This window comes from Pan troglodytes, chromosome 3 (genome assembly GCF_028858775.2).
Source record: "Pan troglodytes isolate AG18354 chromosome 3, NHGRI_mPanTro3-v2.0_pri, whole genome shotgun sequence".
NCBI classification, from domain to species: Eukaryota; Metazoa; Chordata; class Mammalia; order Primates; family Hominidae; genus Pan; species Pan troglodytes.
Window position 1 is genome coordinate 120,334,532 of NC_072401.2, and position 22,144 is coordinate 120,356,675.

At 39.2% G+C, this 22,144-nt stretch overlaps 1 protein-coding gene across 1 annotated transcript in view; it reads left to right on the plus strand.

The window, feature by feature from the left end:
* Positions 1-21,047, plus strand: part of MYOZ2 (myozenin 2) — a 51,255-nt gene extending 30,208 nt beyond the window's left edge. The window contains exon 6 of the mRNA XM_001148878.5: positions 20,615-21,047. Coding sequence (XP_001148878.1) covers positions 20,615-20,849 — 235 coding nt within the window. The 3' untranslated portion in view covers positions 20,850-21,047. The remainder of the gene's footprint in view (positions 1-20,614) is intronic.
* The last annotated feature ends 1,097 nt before the right edge of the window (positions 21,048-22,144 follow it).

A 22,144-nucleotide genomic window follows, 5' to 3' on the forward strand; every position in this document is an offset into this window, starting at 1 on the left:
TGGGTGGATCACTTGAACCCAGGAGTTCAAGACTACCCTGGGCAACATAGCAAGAACCCTGTCTCTACAAAAAATACAAAAATTAGCCAAGAGTGGTGGCATGTACCTGTAGTCCCAGCTACTTGGGAGGCTGAAGTGGGAGGATCACTTGAGCCCAGGAGGTGGAAGTTGCAGTGAGCTGAAATCATGTAACTTCACTCTAGCCTGGGCAAATAGTGAGACCTTGTCTCAAAAAATAATAAAGAAATAAAATAAATAAAAATAAATATTGTACTATTAAGATTTTAGTTTTTGCACACTACCATTATTAGTAATACATCCCTTGCATGAAAGAGGTGTACCATAGAATTTAAAGAGGGGTTGAGGAGTGGCAGGGAAAAAAAGTTGGAGGCCCATTCTGATCAATGTTATAATTTTTTTTTCAAAATGAGAGTGTAGAAAATTATAACAAGTAAAACATTAGGGGAAAATGGAAATTAATGGAATAACTCGGATTTGTTTTTGAGATTAAGTGCTTAAGACATGCTGTAAGACTTCTCTGTATCTTGTGGCTTTGGTGCCCTGTACCTGCTGAGCAGCTTGCCTGTAGTTCTACACACACTGGTGTGGTAATATTTGGGTTAGTTATAAAGAGATGCCTATTGACTGTATAAATACCAGGTGAGTACTATATCAGTGAGCACAATACCATTCAATAGGAAATGTAGCTCCCTGTGTTAATCAAAGCTTTTGTAAATATTACATGCTGTGTGTGTGTGCGTGTGTATGTGTGTGAGAGAGAAAACTTAATCTGCTAATACTTCTCTTTTACTTTAGAACATTTTATTCCTTTGCATATCTACATCAACATAGAAATAAAAACTTAGGAATTAAATTCTTTCAACATGATAGTATATTCTTAGACTTCTTATTATTAAATAACATTAACGGATGAAACAAAACATGATATGATACATAGACAGCCCAAACAGATAGCTGTAAGATCCTTTCTAACCTTGAAGCGTATGTAGGCCAGGTGCGTATGTACAGGCTGGGGTACATGCCTGTAATCCCAGCACTTTGAGAAGCCAAGGTGAGCTGAGCCCAGGAGTTTGAGACCTGCCAGCACAACATAGTAAGAACTCAAAAAGTGAGGCGAGAGGGTCGCTTGAGCCCAGGAGGTTGAGGCTGCTGCAATGAGCTATAATCACACCACTGTACTCCCACCTGGGCAATGGGAGAGAGACCCTGTCTCAAAAAAAAAAAGTATATGCACAGGGATACACAAAGTTTAAGACATTGTCTAGTACGTGCATTGCTTTAGAAGTCCACTTAAAAAACAACTAAACAGTGTACAGGCATACCTCGTTTTATTGCGCTTCACTTTACTCTTCTCGGCAGATACTGCATTTTCTCACAAATTGAAGGTTTGTGGCAACCCTGTGTCAAGCAAGTCTATCGGTGCCATTTTTCCAACATCATGTGCTCACTTTGGTAATTGTCACAATATTCTGGTTTCATTATTATTATATCTGTTATGGTGACCTGTGATCAGCAATCTTAGATGTTACTATTGTAACTGTTTTTGGGATGTCATGAACCATGCCCATGTAAAAAGGCAAATAATCAATACATGTTGTGTGTGTTCTGAGTGCTCCAATGACCAGCCGCTCCCCCATCTCTCTCCCTTTCCTGGGCCTCCCTATTCCCTGAGACACAACAATATTGAAATTAAGCCAATTAATAACCCTATAATAGCCTCTAAGTGTTCAAGTGAAAGGAAGAGTCACAAGTCTCTCATTTTAAATCAAAAGCTAGAAATGATCAGACAGTGAGGAAGACATGTCAAAAGCAGAGATAAGCTGAAAGCTAGGCCTCTTGTGCCAGTTAGCCAAGGTGTGAATGCAAAGGAAAAATTCAGGAAGAAAATGATAAGTGCTACTCCAGTGAACACATGAATGATAAAATAGTAAAACAGCCTTAGTGCTGATATCAAGAAAGTTTGAGTAGTCTGTATGGAAGATCAAACCAGGAACAACATTTCCATAATTTAGCCAAAACCCAATCCAGAGCAAGGCCCTAACTTTCTTCAACTTTATGAAGGCTTAGAGAGGCAAGGGAGTTGCAGAAGAAAAGTTGGAAGCTAGTAGTTGTTGGTTCATGAAGGCTGAGGAAAGACGCCGTCTTCTTAACTTTTATAGCGCAAGGTGAAGCAGCAAGTGCAAATGTAGAAGCTGCAGCAAATTATCCAGAAGATCTAGCTAAGAGGATTGATGAAAGTGGCTACAGTAAATAACAGATTTTCAATGTAGGTGAAACAACCTTCTATTGGGAGAAGATACCATCTACGGCTTCCATAGCTAGAGAGAAGTCAATGCTTGGCTTTGAAGCTTCAAAGAACAAGCTAACTATCTCGCTAGAAACTAATGTAGCTGGTGAATTTGAGTTGAGTTGAAGCCAATGCTCATTTACCATTCTGAGAATTCCAGGGCCCTTAACAATCATGCTAAATCTCTGTCTGTGCTTTATAAATGGAAAAGCAAAGCCTGAGTGACAGCACATCTGTTTACAGCATGGCTTACTGAATATTTTAAGCCTACTCTTGAGACCTATTGTTCAGAAAAGAATATTCTTTTCAATTTATTACTCTTTATTGACAACGAACCTGGTCACCCAAGAGCTCTGATGGCAATGTACAAGGAGATTAACGTTTTGTTTTGTTTTGTTTTGAGACTGAGTGTCACTCTTCACTCAGGCTGGAGTGCAGTGGTGTGATATCGGCTCACTGCAAGCTCCGCCTCCTGGGTTCATGCCATTCTCCTGCCTCAGCCTCCTGAGTAGCTGGGACTACAGGTGCCTGCCACCATGCTCAGCTAATTTTTTGTATTTTTAGTAGAGACACGGTTTCACTGTGTTAGCCAGGATGGTCTCTATCTCCTGACCTCGTGATCTGCCCGCCTCGGTCTCCCAAAGTGCTGGGATTATGGGCGTGAGCCACTGCGCCCAGCCTAATACTTTTTATGCCTGTTGACACAACATCCATTCTGTAGCCCATGGATCAAGGAGTAATTTTGACTATCAAGCCTTATTATTTAAGCAACACATTTCATAAGGCTATAGCTGCCATAGAAAGGGATTCCTCTGATTGATCTGGGCAAAGTAAATTGAAAACCTTCTGAAAAGAATTCACCATTCTAGATGCCATGAAGATTATTTGTGATTCATGGAAGGAAAGCAAAATAATAACATTAACAGGAGTTTGGAAAAAGTTCATTCCAACTGTCATGGTTAACTTTAAGGGGTTCAAGACTTCATTGGAGGAAGTAAATAAAGATCTGGTGGAAATAGCAAGACAACTAAAGCTGGAAGTGGAGTGTGAAGATGTGACTGAATTGCTGCAATCTAAAAAAAACAACAACAAAACAACAACAACAACAACCAAAAAAAACCACCTGAGCAGATCAGGAGTTGCTTCTTATGAATAAGCCAAGAAAGTGGTTTCTTGAGATGGTATCTACCCCTGCTGAGGATGCTGTGAATATTGTTGACATGACAACAAAATATTGAGAATATTCCCTAAACTTAGTTGATAAGGCAGTAGCAGGATTGGAGAGGATTGACTCCAATTTTGAAATAAGTTCTACTGTGGGTAAAATGCTACCAAACAGTATCATATGGTACAAAGAAATTTTTCATGAAAGGAAGAATCAATTGATGCAGCAAAAATCACTGTTGCCTTATTTTAATAAATTGCCACAATCAATCCAACATTCAGCAATCACTACCCTGATCAGTCGGCAGCTATCAACAATATGGCCATCACTCCACCAACAAAAAATTTCAACTTACTGAAGGCTCAGATGACCATTAGCATTTATTAGCAATAAAATATTTGAAACTAAAGTATGTACTTTGTTTTTCAGACATATTGTTCTTAAGGACACAATGCTATAGATACTTAATGGACTACAATACAGTGTAAACATAACTTTTATATACGCTGGGAAATAAAAAATTTCATGCGACTTGCTCTATTGTGATACTCTATTGCAGTGGTCTGGAAACAAACCTACAATATTTCCAAAGTATGCCTGTAATTATATCTTTGGCTTAAATGCTTGCTAAATGAATAAGACCAAAGGACATAGGTAAGATTTTCACATCCAGCTATGGTAGACTACTTTATATCAGAACAACTTCATAAAAATAACCAGAAAAGCTAGTTTTAAAAAATGAGTTTTAAAAATGGTTTAAAAGGTACCAAGGAAGTGAGTACTTGAGGCCAGGGTTCTGGAGATGGGGAAATTTAGAGATTTTAACCCAACATGTGGTACCACGTTTCTCCTTGAGGCACCTGTTGATTCATCAGCAGCACTAAAAGGCTAAAAAGCTGAGTAAACCTTTTGGCAGCTTCAAGTCTGGGAACACCAAATAGGAGTATAGGGTCTTCCAGGGAGGAGGGGTCTTGGTAAATATTCCATACTTTCAGCTGGAAGTCCTAAAGGGCTATACCATTGGAAAAAAGGTGAACAAGTAATACTTCAGCCTTCATAAAACTAAATATTGCTCTCAACCAACAAAATCTTAGATTGGATAAAGGCTATCTCCCCTAAATCAAACTGCCTGCTCTGACAAAAATGAATCCCTTCTAGAAAGAAGATGACATCTCTTAAAGACTTAAATCATCCTACAGGTTTTTTTAAAAAAATATTTTTTGTTGTTGTTGTCATGGTGGTGGTGATATACACATAACATAAAATTAACTATCTTAATCACTTTAAGCATACAGTTCAGTGGTATTCAGTACAATACTTCATAATGTCATGCCACCATCACCACCATCCCTCTCCATAACTCTCCATCTGGTAAAACTGAAACTCTGTACCCATTAAACAATAACTCCCCATTCCCTCTCTGCCACCATCAATTCCTGACAACCACCATTCTACTTTCTGTCTCTATGATTTTTACCACTTTAAGGGCCTTGTATAAATAGAATCCTATAGTATTTGTTTTTTTTTTTTTTTTTTTGTGGCTGGCTTATTTCACTTAGTATAATGTCCTCATGCTAAAAAAAATTTTCATAAGTTTATATTACTATAAAAGTCAAAATATTGACTACCACTAGGGGCTAGAGGGTATTGTGATTGGGCAGGGACCATGGATAGAGCTCTGGAGTGGCTCTTGAAATGTGTAGTCCTTTCCAAGATTATTCATTTCATAGACATTATGTATACTTTCTTAAGTTTTCTGTACTTGTGTTATATTAAATAATATAAATGTTTTTAAAATTCCATAAATGGAATTAATAGCAGATTAGACATAGCTGAAGAGAGAATTGCTAAATTGAGGCAGAAAGTGTTCAAGCTGCAACATGGAGAAAATAGGATTTAAGATGCAGAAAAACAGCAGAAGACATACTTGGAGCAGTAATAAACATGCCAATATATGTGTGTGGTTGGAGCCTCAGAAGGGAATAAGAGAGAGAAGCAATATTGAAAGAATTCATGGCATAAGATTTTTCAAAATTGACAAAAGACATCAAGCTTCAAGTTCAAGAAGTACTACAGCACCCAACAAGGGTAAATGCAAAGTAAACCACACAAAAGGCACATGATTGTAAAATAAAGACAATTAAGAAAATCTTAAAGCGAAGGAATAATAGACACATTATCTTAAAATGAGTAAAAATAAGACAGTTGATTTTCCAACTGAAATGATGGGAGAGAGTGGATTAACACTTTTAAAATAATGAAATAAATAACAGCCAACCTGTAATTCTATATCCAGTGAAAATATTATTTAAAGGTAAAAGTTAAGACATACTTACATAAACGTTTTCAGAGAAAGATGCTGTTTGTTTACCCCTGCCAAACAATAATACAAGAGTAATAAACAAAAGGGGTGAGTATAGGAAAAGAAAAATAAAGATGTCATTATTCACAAATGACATGATTATGTCCATAGAAAATTTAAAAGAAGCTACCAGTAAATCATTAGGATTAATAAGTGAATTTAGTGAGAGCACAGAATAAAAGGTCATCGTTAATAGTTATTTTTATATACCAGCAATAATTAGAAAATAAATAGTATTAATTAACTTTTACCTTATGTTTTGTGCACTTTCTGTATCTTACACTTCAATAAAATTTTTATTTCAAAAAAATCACACAGGCAAAATAATCTCAATAGGTATCTGGGTCTTTATAAACTAAATGTGACAAAAGCCATTCTTTGAATTAGTCCAGAACAAAATCTAGTCATTTAAAATAGAGGCTAAAATAATTTTCAGGTATAAAATAATTTTCAAGTTATTATTTTCAATTTATTATTTTCCCTATTGTAGGTTAACATGATTTTATTTTATCAAACTACTCAAAATTATAAGAAAGCCATTTGGCCTAAGATTTATTTTGTCATACAACTATTATACATATATATTTTTAATAAAATACTTTATTTTATTTTCTGATTATTAAATAATTTAACATAATATTACACGAAGACTTTATTCTGATATATCTATTTTTCACATTTTTTCCAAACACACAAACACACACACACAAAACAAAACAAAACAAAAAAACAGAAGAAAGAGACAAAGAGAAAGAAGCAAGCAATTTCCAGTTATTTCCAAAGTCCTTGCAAAGAGTAAAATAATATTGTTTGGTAGTTTACATTATGATATGTAATTATTAGATATTGCTGATAAAGCCTAGAGAGGTAAGATATAGTCAAATGGCATTCAGCAATGATAATGAGTGGATGAAAATCGGCTTCTAAGTCTTATCACAATTTCAAAATGGCCCAGAGTTTAATTCAACTTTGAATTTTTGTAGTTCCTCTGAGTGTATTCAAATTTTATGTTACATTCAAATAATATTCCATTAAACCCATGAGAAAAAGTAAACCAGGAGCAAGGAGGCTTGTAACCCCCCAAAGGGTTCTCCTTGCCCCCTGCCTAGACAGAGCTGATTTATCAAGACAGGAGAATTGCAATAGAGTTTAATTCACGCAGAGCTGGCTGCATGACGGGAGACCAGAGTTTTATTATTACTGAAACCAGTCTCCCTGGGGATCAGGCTTTTTAAGGAAAATTTGGTGGGTAGTGGGGACAGTGAGTCACGAGTGCTGATTGGTCAGGTGGGAGATGAAATCAGAGTGAGTCGAAGCTGTCCTCTTGCGCTGAGTCAGTTCCTGGGTGGGGGCCAGAAGATCAGATGAGACAGTTTATTGATCTGAGTGGTGCCAGCTGATCCATCGAGTACAGGGTTTACAAAATATCTCACTGTTCTAAGGTTTTACCATAGTGATGTTATCCCCAAGGAAAAATTTGGGGAGGGTCAGAATCTTGCAGCCTCCAGTTGCAAAACACCTAAACCATAACTTCTGATCTTGTGGCTGATTTGTTAGTTCTGCAAGAGCAATCTAGTCCCCAGGCAGGAAGGGGATTTGTTTTGGGAAAGGGCTGTTATCGCCATTGTTTCCAAGTTAAACCATAAATTTCTCCCAAAGTTAGTTTGGCCTATTCCTAGGAAAGGAAGAGGAACAGCTTGGAGGTTAGAAGCAAGATGGAGTCAGGTAAGATCTCTCACTGTTATAATTTTCTCAGTTATAATTTTGCAAAGGCAGTTTCGGATTCCCAGTTCTGCTTCAAAAAGCTGTATGACTTCGGGTATGTCACTTAACCTCTTAATTTCCCCATCTGCAAAATAAATTCTATAATGATATGATTAAGTACCTTTAAATATAGTACATTCATTAGCTACTTAGTAGAATATTTTAACTTTTATACAATCATTTTACCTACTTCTTTACCTTATAGAATAATTAGTAATTATTATAGGTGTATTATATATCCAGTACTATTAATTTTCACAAATGTAATCCATCACTGACCCATCAAAATAAACAAGAAAGTATCTACTAACTGTGAATCTGAATGAAACAGGCTGATTCTTCACTACATAGATGATGAAATAGAAAAATCATTTTAAGTCAGACCTATGTTTGAAGAATTTCTATGTTATGGGAACTGGGGAGATAGATGCACAGGTATTTTTCAGTAGACTATTTTAAATCTTTCATTGGAAACGTTTGCTTCACTAACTTTGACTTAAACTTGAAACTATTTTCAGGGACCTTAAAAATCTTATGAGTAGTCTCTCGCTTTGAAAACTTAACAACTCTATTAATGGACTCTCATTTAATTTGTGTGTTGAGGGCAATCAAATTCAAACAAACAGGATGTAGCCTCAATGACGCCAAAGAAAAGAAAACTGCTTTCCAAACAGCAGCTCTTCATTGTATCTGTGGTAGTGAGAGGTGACAGCGTGCTGGCAGTCCTCACAGCCCTCGCTCGCTCTCGGCACCTCCTCTGCCTGGGCTCCCACTTTGGCGGCACTTGAGGAGCCCTTCAGCCCACCGCTGCACTGTGGGAGCCCCTTTCTGGGCTGGCCAAGGCCGGCGCCCACTCCCTCAGCTTGCAGGGAGGTGTGGAGGGAGAGGCCCGAGCGGGAACCGGGGCTGCGTGGGACGCTTGCCGGCCAGCTGGAGTTCTGGGTGGGCGTGGGCTTGGCGGGCCCCGCACTCGGAGCAGCCAGCCGGCCCTGCCGGCCTGGGGCAATGAGGGACTTAGCACCCAGGCCGGCAGCTGCGGGGGGTGTACTAGGTCCCCCAGCAGTGCCAGCCCACCGGCGCTGCACTCGATTTCTCACCGGGCCTTAGCTGCCTTCCCGCAGGGCAGGGCTCGGGACCTGCAGCCCGCCATGCCTGAGCCTCCTACCCCCTCCATGGGCTCCTGGGCCGCCTGAGCCTCCCCCACGAGTGCCACCCCCTGCTCCACTGCGCCCAGTCCCATCGACCACCCAGGGGCTGAGGAGTGCAAGCGCACGGTGCGGGACTGGCAGGCAGCTCCACCTGCAACCCCCGTGCAGGATCCACTGGGTGAAGCCAGCTGGGCTCCTGAGTCTGGTGGGGCCTTGGAGAACCTTTATGTCTAGCTCAGGGATTGTAAATGCACCAATCAGCACTCTGTATCTAGCTCAAGGTTTGTAAACACACCAGTCAGCACCCTGTGTCTAGCTCAGGGTTTGTGAATGCACCAATGGACACTCTGTATCTAGCTGCTCTGGTGGGGCCTTGGAGAACCTTTATGTCTAGCTCAGGGATTGTAAATACACCAATCAGCACCCTGTGTTTAGCTCAGGGTTTGTGAGTGCACCAATCCACACTCTGTATCTAGCTGCTCTGGTGGGGCCTTGGAGAACCTTTGTGTCCATACTCTGTATCTAACTAATCTGATGGGGACGTGGAGAACCTTTGTATCTAGCTCAGGGATTGTAAATGCACCAATCAGCGCCCTGTCAAAATAGACCACTCGGCTCTACCAATCAGCAGGATGTGGGTGGGGCCAGACAAGAGAATAAAAGCAGGCTGCCCGAGCCAGCAGTGGCAACCCGCTCGGGTCCCCTTCCACACTGTGGGAGCTTTGTTCTTTCACTCTTTGCAATAAATCTTGCTACTGCTCGCGTTTTGGGTCCACGCTGCTTTTATGAGCTGTAACAGTCACCGCAAAGATCTGCAGCTTCACTCCTGAAGCAGTGAGACCACGAGCCCACCGGGAGGAACGAACAACTCCAGACGCACTGCCTTAAGAGCTGTAACACTCACTGCGAAGGTCTGCAGCTTCACTCCTGAGCCAGTGAGACCACGAACCCACCAGAAGGAAGAAACTCCGAACATCAGAAGGAACAAACTCCAGACGCGCCACCTTAAGAGCTGTAACACTCACCGCGAGGGTCCGCGGCTTCATTCTTGAAGTCAGTGAGACCAAGAACCCACCAATTCCCGACACAGTAGGAGAGGGGAGGTGGATGATAAAACAGAAGGAAATGTTTTCATTTATAAGAGAAGAAAATGATCTACAAATCGGTAGGAAAAAAACAAAATAGAGCTGGATAAAAAGGGGGAAAGCAATCCACTAATTGCCAACCCAAATACTGAATTTTAGTGCAGAGGGATGTATCTTCTTTGATGTAATTCAGAAAACAAAATAACTGAATAAATTCATTTCTGGAATAAATAAATACAAGGTTAATTGATCAATTTTTGCTTAAATCTAGAAATGTCCAATTGTAATTTATTGCATCTAATGGATAACTATTCATTCTTAAAAAACAAATAATGGGCCAGGTGCAGTGGGTCACACCTATAATCCCAGCACTTTGAGAGGCTGGGGCTGGTGGGGTTAGAAGTTCGAGACCACCCTGGCCAACATGGTGAAACTCTGTTTCTACTAAAAATACAAAAATTAGCCAGGTGTGGTGGCAGGCATCTGTAATCCCAGCTACTTGGGAGGCTGAGGCAGAAGACTTGTTTGAACCCAGGAGACAGAGGTTGCTGTGAGTCGAGATTGTCCCACTGCACTCCAGCCTGGGTGACAGCGTGAGGCTCCATCTTAAAAAAAAAAAAAAAAAAAAAATTCGAAGTAGTGGTTGTGTGACCTATGCAATTGCATGGGGCCCCACATTTATTTATTTCAAAGGGCCATGTTTGGTTTGATCCTCTGCTGTTTCTTTCTTCAAATTCCTAATAATTTCTGAACAAGGGGCACTGTGTTTTCATTTTGCACTGGGTTCTAAAAATTAGGTAGCTTGTCTGGATCTTGAGCTCAAAAGTGAAGCAATGTGTTCTGACCCGTCAGGTAGGCTAAGGTGTTTTTTACCCTAGGCTCCTCTGCACTCAGGACATTCTTCTCTTAGAGTAACTAGCTTATTCCATGTTGTATTTTTTCCTCATGTTTCACTGTCTTTGAGTTCATTGAGGTTAAGATCTACAATTTTTTCATGTTTGATTCCCTAGCATGCAGCATTGTATCTAGACATGCTAAGAAATCAGTAATTTGTTGCATGAATACATGGGTGAATCAACCATTGAACAAACTTTTTTTTTAAAACAGTCTCACTCTTGTCGCTCAGGCTGGAGTGCAGCGGTGTGATCTCGGCTCACTGCAACCTCCACCTCCCCAGTTCAAACGATTCTCCTGCTTCACTCTCCGGAGTAGCTGGGATTACAAGCGCCTGCCACCACACCCAGCTAATTTTTTTGTATTTTTAGTAGAGACAGGGTTTCGCCATGTTGGCCAGGCTGGTCTCGAGCTCCCTACCTTGGGTGATCTGCCCACTTCGGCCTCCGAAAGTACTGGGATTACAGGCGTGAGCCACTGTGCCTGGCCCTGAACAAACTATTGATATACAATGGCAAGATTTTAAAATGATAAAATATCATCTTGAACATCTGAGATAAGAAGTGTTCTTTTGTACTGAATCAAATTTGAGTCATAAAGACTCCTCAGTCACTAAACCAGATAACAAAATATGGGACCCTGAATCATCTAGTGTGTAAGAGAGATTAATTTGAAAAAGAACTTTAAGAACTTAGATTATCATTCAGGTACCTTGTGATTATTAAACTTCATAAGGCATACTAATGATGGAAACTAATTTATTGAGTGAATACTATGTATCAGGCACGGTTTTAAGTGCTTTTCAAACTCTGTTAGTATGGGAATTATCTTGAGCTCTTGTCAAAGTGCAGACGCCAATTCAGTAAGTTTAGGTTGTGCTCTAAGATTCTGTAGTTCTAACCAGTTCCCAGATGAAGCCAGTGCTGCTATCTGTGACCACACACTGAGTACTGGGAGGCAGAGGTTGCAGTGAGCCGAGATTGTGCCATTGCACTCCAGTCTGGGTGACGAGAGCGAGACTCTGTCTCAAAAAAAACAAAGTTTATTCTTTATTTCAATAATGCTTCAGTTCCACATACCAAAATGACGCCATTTTTTAAAGTCCATCAATCCCTTTGCTCACTATTTCTACCTAGACAGATTTTGTAGTTCGCCATTATGATCATTCCATTTTACACACATCTCATCTTCCTCTCGTCTCTCTCCAAATGTTTTACCCAACTTTTAAAGCTCCAATTCTGATTAAGTCCAGAATCCATCTACTTTGCACTCATATTTAAGCAGCTGAATGTGGCTGGATAAAAAGACATAGTTTTGCTGTCTCCCCTTAAAGTGATTACCACAAATCTCAGCACTGCCAGACAATCCAACAACATTCTCTAGCAAATTCGGTCTGTGAACCTCCTAGAAGACAATTCACACTTTCTTCTCAACATAGGATGTTTCCACAAACATCGTATACCTCACCCTACTCCTCACTGTCAACCAATGGGATCACTTTTTATTTTTCAAAAAAAAGTGGAAGCAAATTGGAAGACACCTACCTTACCTTCTCATTATCAAATTTGCCAGTTGAGTACATTCGGAACCACATAGCCTGCCTTTTCTCTTAAAAGTGCTGATGAGTTGCCTGCCTTGTTCCTAAAGTCAGCCTCTCTAATTGCATACTGATTCCCAATGCCTCTCATCCACTCTAGGGTTATCCTGCAATTATTCCTTCTCTTGCAGCATCATTTGTTTTTCTCTCTATTGGGTTATTCCTATCAGCATACAAACACATTAAAATGCCTCCCATCTTTAATAAAAATATCTTTTCCCCAGGTTCTCTTCCAATTACCTCAAATTTCTATGCTTTTTCTTGACAGTAAAAAGTTCTTAAATATTGTCTATATTTATTGTCTCTATTTCCTAATGGCACATTCTCTTTTGAATTCATTTTAATCAGGACTGCATCCCACCATTCCACTTAAAGAGCTAATCCCCATGTTGTCACATCCAATGATGAATTCTCAATGTACTCAGCTTCACAGCAGTATGTGAAATGGCTGATCATTCCCCCTTCCAAGAAATAATTTTGTTCCTTGGCTTTTGATCATCAAACTCCCCAGATCTTTCTCCTTCTCAGCCTTCATTGCTGGCTCCTCCCTTTCCAAACTCCGTATGTTAGGCACCAACTTCTCTTTATTTACACCCATTCCAGGCTGTGATGGTATGCAGTTCCAAGGTTCTAAATATCACCTGCGTGCTGATAATGCCAATGATATACTCAGCCTGAACTCTTCCCTGAGCTTCACTCTGCCACCGGACATCACCCATAGGATGGGTAACAAACATACAAAAATTAACATGTCAAATGAAACTTGATCTCTAGCTCCAAACGGGCTCCTTTTCCAATCTGCCTCATCTCAGTAAATTGCATATTTATATTCCCTGTTGCTCACATAAACAATCTAGGGCTTACCCTTAATTCCATTTTCACCTTATACTCTATACCATCAGCAACATCCTATTAGGTCTATTATTTATTTATTTATTTATTTGAGTTGGAGTCTCACTCTGTTGCCCAGGCTGGAGTGCAGTGGTGCAATCTCAGCTCACTGCAATCTCTGCCTCCTGGATTCAAGTGATTCTGCTGCCTCAGCCTCCCGAGTAGGTGGGACTACAGGCATCCACCATCTCACCCGGCTAATTTTTGTGTTTTTAGTAGAAACAGGGTTTTGTCATGTTGGCCAGGCTGGTCTCCAGCTTCAGACCTCAGGTGATCCACTTGCCTCGGCCTCCCAAAGTGCTGGGATTACAGGCATGAGCCACCGTGCCTGGCTATTCAGTCTATTTTCAAAATACATTCACCCTAGTACAAACTGCCATCATTTCTTATTTTGATTACTGCAAAAGCTTTCAGACTGGACTTGGTGCTTTCACTCTTGCCCTCCTTTAAGCTGTTCTCCATAGAACAGCCAGAAAGAAATAATTTAGAAATGAAAATCAGGTCATGTCCCCTTCCAACTAAAAACTTTGTAACTGTTACACATAAAATACAATCCAAACTTGTTATCATGGCCTGGAAGACCTCACAGTGCTGGCTCCTGTCTGTCTCCAGCTACATCTTGCAAGGCTTTCCTCAAGCTCACCCAGCTGTATCCACACTGGGCTTCTACTGTTTCTTACATAATAGACTCCTCACCTTGAGGCCTTTGCCCTTGTTTCCTTAGGCCTGAAATGCTTTCCTCAGATTTTCAGCAGATCATTCCTTCACATCTTTCAGAGTTTTGCTAAAATGTCATCTCACAGAGCACTTCCTGAAAATTTATTTAAATAATACTCTTTCTCCTGGACTAAAATTCAACAGTGATATGGATACATAGAACAAACTCTCATCTACTCATTCTCCTCTATTTTTCTTCATAGATCTTTTTTTTCATTACCTTATAATATTATGAATTTATCTATTCCTTTCCAAAAAGTGAGTGTCCCTATCTACAGGGTAGGCACCCACAGAGAGCTGCAACTTTATCTGTTTTATTCAACATTATGATCTTAGTGTTTGTCTTAGTTTGTGCAGCTGTAACAAAATATCTGAGACTGGATAATTCATAAAGAACAGAAATTTATTTCCTCACAGTTCTGGAGCTTGGGAAGTCCAAGATCAAAGTGCCAGCATTTGGTGTCTGGTGAGGGTCTTCTTGCTGTGTCCTCACATGGCAAAAGAAGTGAACACTGTGTTCTCACATGATGGATGCAAGAAGGGCAAAAAAAGGCTTAAGCTAGTTCCTTCTAGCCCCTTTATAGGGCACTAATCCATTCATGAGGGCAGCGCCCTCATGACTCAGTAATTTCCCAAAGGTCTCCACCTCTTAATACCACCACAGTAAGGATTAAGTTTCAACACATAATTTTTGGAAGACATTCAGATCATAGCAACATCTGAAACAGTACCTGGCACATAGTAGGCACACATTAAATATGTATATTAAAAGGGGAATGGATTTTACTTAATGATTGGGGAATCATGTGCTGTGTATGTCAAGTAATTTACCTTTGATCAAGGTGGTGTTTCAGGCTAGCTAGTCTGACTCCTGAATCATATCTCTTAGACTGCTCTATTTTATTTTTTCTCCAATGCTCTATAAATTCTACCTGGTTTGCTTCTATTGCCTGTGGTGATCTGGAGGGAAGAAATCCTGTTTTAACTTCTACCCATCATTGTTGTTAGATCAGTCAACTGTATATATGAATGATATACCTAATAATTAAATTCAAGAACAAAGCAATAACTCCTGATTCCCACCTATGCATGGGAGGATGAGAAATATGTACTCTTTACTCCACTCTCATCCCCCGCCTGCCAGCTAATACTTGTTAATTTAATCTGCATACTACTATTTGCCTTTCTGTCATATAAATATTTTAAACTAGATAAATATTCTTTTCCAGGAATAGCAGCTTGCATTTGTATTTAATTTTCATGATCACATATATTTTTTTGAGATGGAATTTTGCGCTTGTCACCCATGCTGGAGTGCGGTGGTGCGATTTCAGCTCACTGCAACCCCCGCTTCCTGGGTTCAAGCGATTCTCTTGCCTCAGCCTCCTGAGTAGCTAGGATTACAGGCGCCTGTCTCCACACCCAGCTAATTTTTGTATTTTTTTAGTAGAGACGGGGTTTCACCATGTTGGCCAGGCTGGTTTCGAACTGCTGACCTCAGGTGATCCACTTGCCTCGGCCTCCGAAAGTGCTGGGATTATAGGCATGAGCCATTGTGCCCGGCCTATGACCACATTTTTAAAGTGGCTTTATTCTTATTGCCAGTACTTTTTATATTATGCTACTTGAGTTATTTATCCAAAAGTTATCTGGAATATGTCTTCAAGTAATTCTCTTAGGAAGGGAACACCAATAGAAGTCCATGCATATCTATAATACATATATATTTTTTACATTGGTACATGAATAATTACCTGGTCACAGTCTTTTCTCCACAACACCTATTCAATACTCTTTTTTGGTATGTAATGTTTTGGAAAAGATTATGGACAGCCTCATATTCGTTCCTTTTATACATTCCTTCTGGCTTCCCTCCCTGTATGGCTCATTATATTAAAAACATTAAAATTCTGACAAGGAATGTCCAGGTAGCATCTTTTTATTTTTTCTTGTTAACTTTGTCTAGTACTTGGTAACTCCTTTTCCTCTATAATCTCTTCTTCCTTCAACTCAGGAGAGTTGTTTTCCATATCTTTGGTTCATGATTGTGATCATAATGCTCTGTTTTCTTCCTCTGGAAGCTTGAATATCCTCATCTGGACTCTAGTTTATTTTACTTTTCATCATATTGTCTGCTTCCTGTGCATTCTGGGAGAGTTATTCTACATAATTTAGTATGCCTTTCTTATGAAAAATAACATAACATTTTATTGTCTTCTCAGTAGATTACGAGTTCTTTGAGAATAAAAACCATGACTTTCATTTCCACTTACTTGCTTCCAGCATATTCCTGGAAAATAGTGGCCATTCAAAATAGCCATTTGGTTTCCTTAGATGGATAAAATATATGTGATGGAGGCATATCAACTTACTACAAAAACTATGGCATAGTACTGAAGAGGTGGAATTTGGAGGCTATCTTGAGGAGCATATATGTATTAAACATTCTGCAGGCAAGAGCCCAGAATTTAATACATACAGAAAAGAATGAACAACTATAAGTTACATACATGAAAAAAAGAACATAAATTTAGCAAATTTGGAATCTGATTTAATTTATATAAACTGAATTTTAGGAATGTATTATTATAAAACTGTAAATATTGCAGAGTTCAAACAGTACACTGAAGAACAGAGTATCTAGTAAATATTATAAAACACGACTTTATTGTTTTAGAAGTTTGATAGTAAATTTTCCAATCAACATTATAAAATTTCAAATTTTAGGCTTCTGACCTAACCTAATACAGTATTCAGAAGCTTTTGGGATTATTTTCTCCACTGTGCATAATAAAAACTTCTTAAAAGAGGAAAGTGTCAAATTATATTGCAAGTTAAAAGCAACAGAAAACATTTCTCATGCCACTGAAATAATATTGAAACAAAATGTGACACAGTTCACCTGCAGTTCTCACTGGCTATGGTAACTATTGTCAGCAACAAACGTATTTAGCTCCCAGCAAATTGGCTGGATAAAGGATGTAATGCCTGATGCTTGAAGTATAGTTGGCTTTACTCTACTTCCAGCAGTCTGAGTGCTTCTTACACAGGCCTTTCTAGTGAATTAAGTCTCCTTCTGCATCCTCAACCTGGATCATGGTACCTCAGGAAGGACAGAGTAGTTATCAGTCACAAAAAGGCAACTTCTAATAAGGAAGTTGCATGACACTGTAATACAATGGTCCCCAACCTTTTTGGCACCAGGGACCAGTTTCGTGGAAGACAATGTTTCCAAGAATGGGGGAAGGGGTGTAGGGGTGGCAGGGTGGGGGGAGATGGTTTCGGGAGGAAACTATTCCACTTCAGATCATCAGGCATTAGTTAGATTCTCATAAGGAGCCTGCAACCTTGATCCCTCACATGCAAAGTTCACAAGAGGGTTTACACTCCTATGAGAATCTAATGCCCCTGATGACCTGACAGGAGGTGGAGCTCAGGTGGAAATGCTCACTCACCCTCCGCTCACCTTCTGCCCTGTGACCTCGTTCCTAACAGGCCATAGATGGTTGGTCTGCAGCCTGAGGGTTGGGGACCCTTGCTGTAACAGATGCAATGGGAATATACAAACGAAATTGAATATGACTTTCCTTTTTACAGACTAAAATCTGTTTGGGGAGGGAAAAATTTAATTGAAACGAAAGTAATAGAATCAAATTTGTAGCAGACTGTACATATTTATGTTTTAATTAATTCTTTAATAAAAAAACACACAGAAATTAAGGTAGTCAAGAAAGATAGCAGAGTGATTGAACTATAAAGAAAATAAGATCTCTTCCAGGTTTTAAATAATCACAATATTAGAGAATCTATATAGTCTTGCCAGGTCCTATGGTACAATGCATTATATAAGTATATTGTAACGAATTACAAAGATGCATCAGAGAGAATTCCAATCTTCTTAGAGTACAGTCTGGTAAGAAAAAAGGCAGACATACAAATGGATATAATGAAAGATATAAAATAGGATCGCAGGGCAGGTGAAAATAGAAGTCATGGAAACTTCGGAGTGGAAAGCTTACTTCTGGCTGTGGGAAATTGGGAAAGCTTCAAGAAGAAAGTTAAGTATGAATTAGGGCTTAAAGGGGATTTAGAAACGCAGTTGTAAATATCAGAGTACTCCAAGCAGAGAGAGAGAGAGAAAAAAAAGAGTATGAGTAGAGGCAGTGAGGTAGCAGAGCACAAATGCAAAGAGCAAGCAGTTAAAGGATGCGTGAAAGTGAATAGGGCAAAACCTGCATGATTGACCTCTCCACTGGGATGTCTAATCGTGTTTTCCACCCACACACCAACTCTGTTCTTTTCTGTCTTCCACCAGCCAGTTGCTAAAACTCTAAAGGTAGGAGTTTTCATTGATTTTTCTATTTTCTTCATGGTTTTAATCCAATTTATCAGCAAATCCTGTTGACTCTACCTGTAAAGCACATCCTGACCCACCCACTTTTTTCCATCTTTACATAAAACACCTGAAATACAAGTCATCATTTCTTGCTTGAGTTACTGCAATAGCTTCCCTCCTTCCACTGTTGTCTTTTTTTTTTTTTTTTTTCCGAGACTGAGTTTCCCTCTTATTGTCCAGGCTGGAGTACAATGGCGCGATCTCGGCTCACTGAAACCTCCACCTCCTGGGTTCAAGGGATTCTCCTGCCTCAGCCTCCTGAGTAGCTGGGATTACAGGCATGCACCACCACGCCCTGCTAATTTTTTGTATTTTTAGTAGAGATGGGTTTCTCCATGTTGGTCAGGCTGGTCTTGAACTCCCGACCTCAGGTGATCCATCCTCCTTCTCCCAAAGTGCTGGGATTACAGGTGCGAACCACTGGCACTGTTATCTTCTTATAATCTGTTCACACAGCAATAGCAGCCAGAATGACCCTTATAAAATGTAATTAGGTTATATAATCTCCTGCTTACCATCCTACAATGGTTGCCCTTCACATTTAGAAGGAAATCCATATTCCTTATTTAGAAAAAGTCCCACACAAGTTTACCTCTCTGTCCCCTCTTCCCTCTGCCCCACCCTCACCTGCTAGCCTAGGAACATAAGCCTTCTTTTTTTCCTTGAACACACCAACATTATTTCTGCCTTAGGGTTCTTAGCATTAGCTATCCTGTCTACTGGAAGTGCTGATGTACTTTAGCCATACTGTACATGTCTAACTTCTGACCTTCAGATGGCTGTTTAAATGTCGCCTCTTCAGAGAAGTCTTCCCTGGTGATTCTATCTGAAGTAACTTTTTAGTAATTCAGTTATTCAATATTATAACGCCCTATTTTAACTTTATGCATAGCTGCTATCACCATCAGATATTTTTGTATATGTTTATGTTTAGGGTCTCTTTCACTAGAATGTAAGAACTAAGACTTTGATTATACTGCACACTTGAAACTCTGTCTGGCACTGAATGAGTAATCAAATGCTTAAATCAAACAAAGCAAAAAAGGTACATGGGATCTTGAATGACAAGATATAGAAGTTGGGCTTTATTCAGAAGACAAATGGAAGAATGCTAAGGTTTTTGAGGTAGAAAGATGCAACAGACATACTGCTTACCCTAAAAGAGTTTATAATTCACAGATAACCCAAACAGATAATCCACATTCTTAAAAGGAGAAGCTCAATACAAAGCACCATTTCATTAGTAGCAAATGACTGACATAGAACAATTGATGCTGCAGGAATGTGGCTAAGAAAGTGGACAGGGATAGTTTGAAGGAAGTTAGAACTGCAAGACTATAGGACATACACAAGTGGAGAAGTCAGGGAGGAAACTGCCTCTCTTTTATTTTCCTTTTCTTTCCTCTTCTCCCCTGTCCCTTCCCCTCCCCTCCCCTCCCCTTCCCTTTCCTTTTCTTTTTTTCCTTTCGTTTCCTTTCCCTTCTCCTTTCCTTCTTTCTTTCTTTTTTTCTGAGATGAGGTCTTGCTATATCACCCACGCTGGTCTCAAACGCCTGGGCTCAAGTGATTCTCCTGCTTCAGCATCCCAGGTACTTGGGATTACAGGTGTAAGCCAATGCACCCAGCAGGGAATATCTTTTTTTTTTCTTTTTAGACAGGTTTCACTCTGTCACCCAGGCTAGAGTGCAGTGGCATGATCTTGGTTCACTGCAACCTCCGCCTCCTGGGTTCAAGTCATTCTCCTGCCTCAGCCTCCTGAGTAGCTGGGATTTCAGGCGCCCGCCACCATGCCCGGCTAATTTTTGTAATTTTAGTAGAGACAGGATTTTGCCATGTTGGCCAGGCTGGTCTTGAACTCCTGACCTCAGGTGATCCTCCTGCCTCGGCCTCCCAGAGTGCTGGGATTATGGGCATGAGCCACCACGCCCAGCCTAGAAATATCTTGAATAGGGGAAATATTGTTGGTAAAAGTACAAAGGCAAGACATGTCTGTAATGAGCTCAGTGTACAGGGAATAGATTAGTCCAAAACTAATAGTATATACAAAGGAACTTCAATGAATTTGTTATCAATATTTGGTTTTTCATAAAAACATGGTCTTTAAAGTAGAAATGCTTGCCTCAGAGGTCAGAAAATGACAGTCATTCATAGAATATAAGTAAGCCCATAAAATAATGAATTAAATACACCCATAAAATCATGCCTAGAAAATTATGAAATTGTTTTCTATTTTGACAAATAAATTTGAATATTAATTGAGATCTGTTTTTTTTTAAATTTCCCACAGGGTTGCCACACCATTTGGAGGTTTTGAAAAAGCATCAAGAATGGTTAAATTTAAAGTTCCAGATTTTGAGCTACTATTGCTAACAGATCCCAGGTTTATGTCCTTTGTCAATCCCCTTTCTGGCAGACGGTCCTTTAATAGGACTCCTAAGGGATGGATATCTGAGAATATTCCTATAGTGATAACAACCGAACCTACAGGTAATACCACTGTACCAGAATCAGAAGACCTATGAAAAGAAAGTTGTATGTGCCACATAAAACTCTGAATATAAAAGTTGCTGTTCTACTATTTTAATTACTGGCAAAGCCACTTGCATTTTTCATTAGTAGCAACAATAGCAATTTAGTGATTTTCCTTTTCTGACATTCAATTTCAATCTCAGATCAAATACTAATAAACAATTAGAAATCTTACTTTAAAAAACTTATAACTCACTTGTCTTCATTCATAATTTTGTTTTCACCTGGTTTAAAGAATCCAGACATTTTATTGCAAAAGTTCAGATGGAAAAGTAATTGACAGTTTCACCTTTGTCTCATTTTATATGATTTACTGCAGGGTAAGTTTTTCAAGTGGAATCTAGAATCAAAATACAGGGAGAGATAATGAAGACCTATTCAGAGTTTCATCTGGGGATGAAAGCTATGGAAGATGATGTACAAATGTTATTGATGGAGAAAATGGTTGGGTGTGTCCTTTCTGGTGACCATGAGAAAATAATATGTCTTGATGAAGTCTTTTCATTAGTCATTCTTAGAATTCTAAAGTGCTTTGCACTTTTCAATATGTTTTGAATCATTAGGTAATTTATTCTGGATGATATTCTCCAAAATTCAATTCAGTTATTATATTCATTTAGCATTAAGTCAAGGAGACTGAGAATGACTCAAGGGACATCATAGTACCATAGTTTTAAGGACCAAGGTGTGCCCAGAATTCAAGTTTCACAAATCCCAATGCTGTGCATTGATTATGTTCAACTTTATGTGTGCATTTTTAGAAGAGTAAGAACAAATAAAGTACACCGTAATATACATATAAATACATTCATGTTTGTGAGAGAAGGAAAGAGTAAGTAATTTGAATTGGCAGCTTTCTTTGCTAAATCTTTAAATTCTGTTAAGATCCTCAAGTAACTGGGGAGTACATGCTTTAGGACACAAACAAAAACAAAGGGCATGAAAGTATCTGAAAGCAATGTAGCACACATCTATCGTAATATATGTAATATATTGACATAAAAGACACAAACTAATATAAAGTTATAGTTATATCTTAAAATATAATTGAAGAAGCATATGACATATAACTTATAGAAATCAGTATCAATTCCTCCCATTTCAATTCAGTTAAGACTTCTGTGATAGATGTTTATAGCAGAGAAGAAATGTCTCATCAATAGAAAACTATCAGATAAAATTTAGGAGTTAGGAAGAAGGACTGTGTGTAGTAATGAAAATACCAAGTTGCAACATTACATATTTACAAAAAAAAAATCTGTGTTTGTAGTGTGGAAGTTGGTGACTG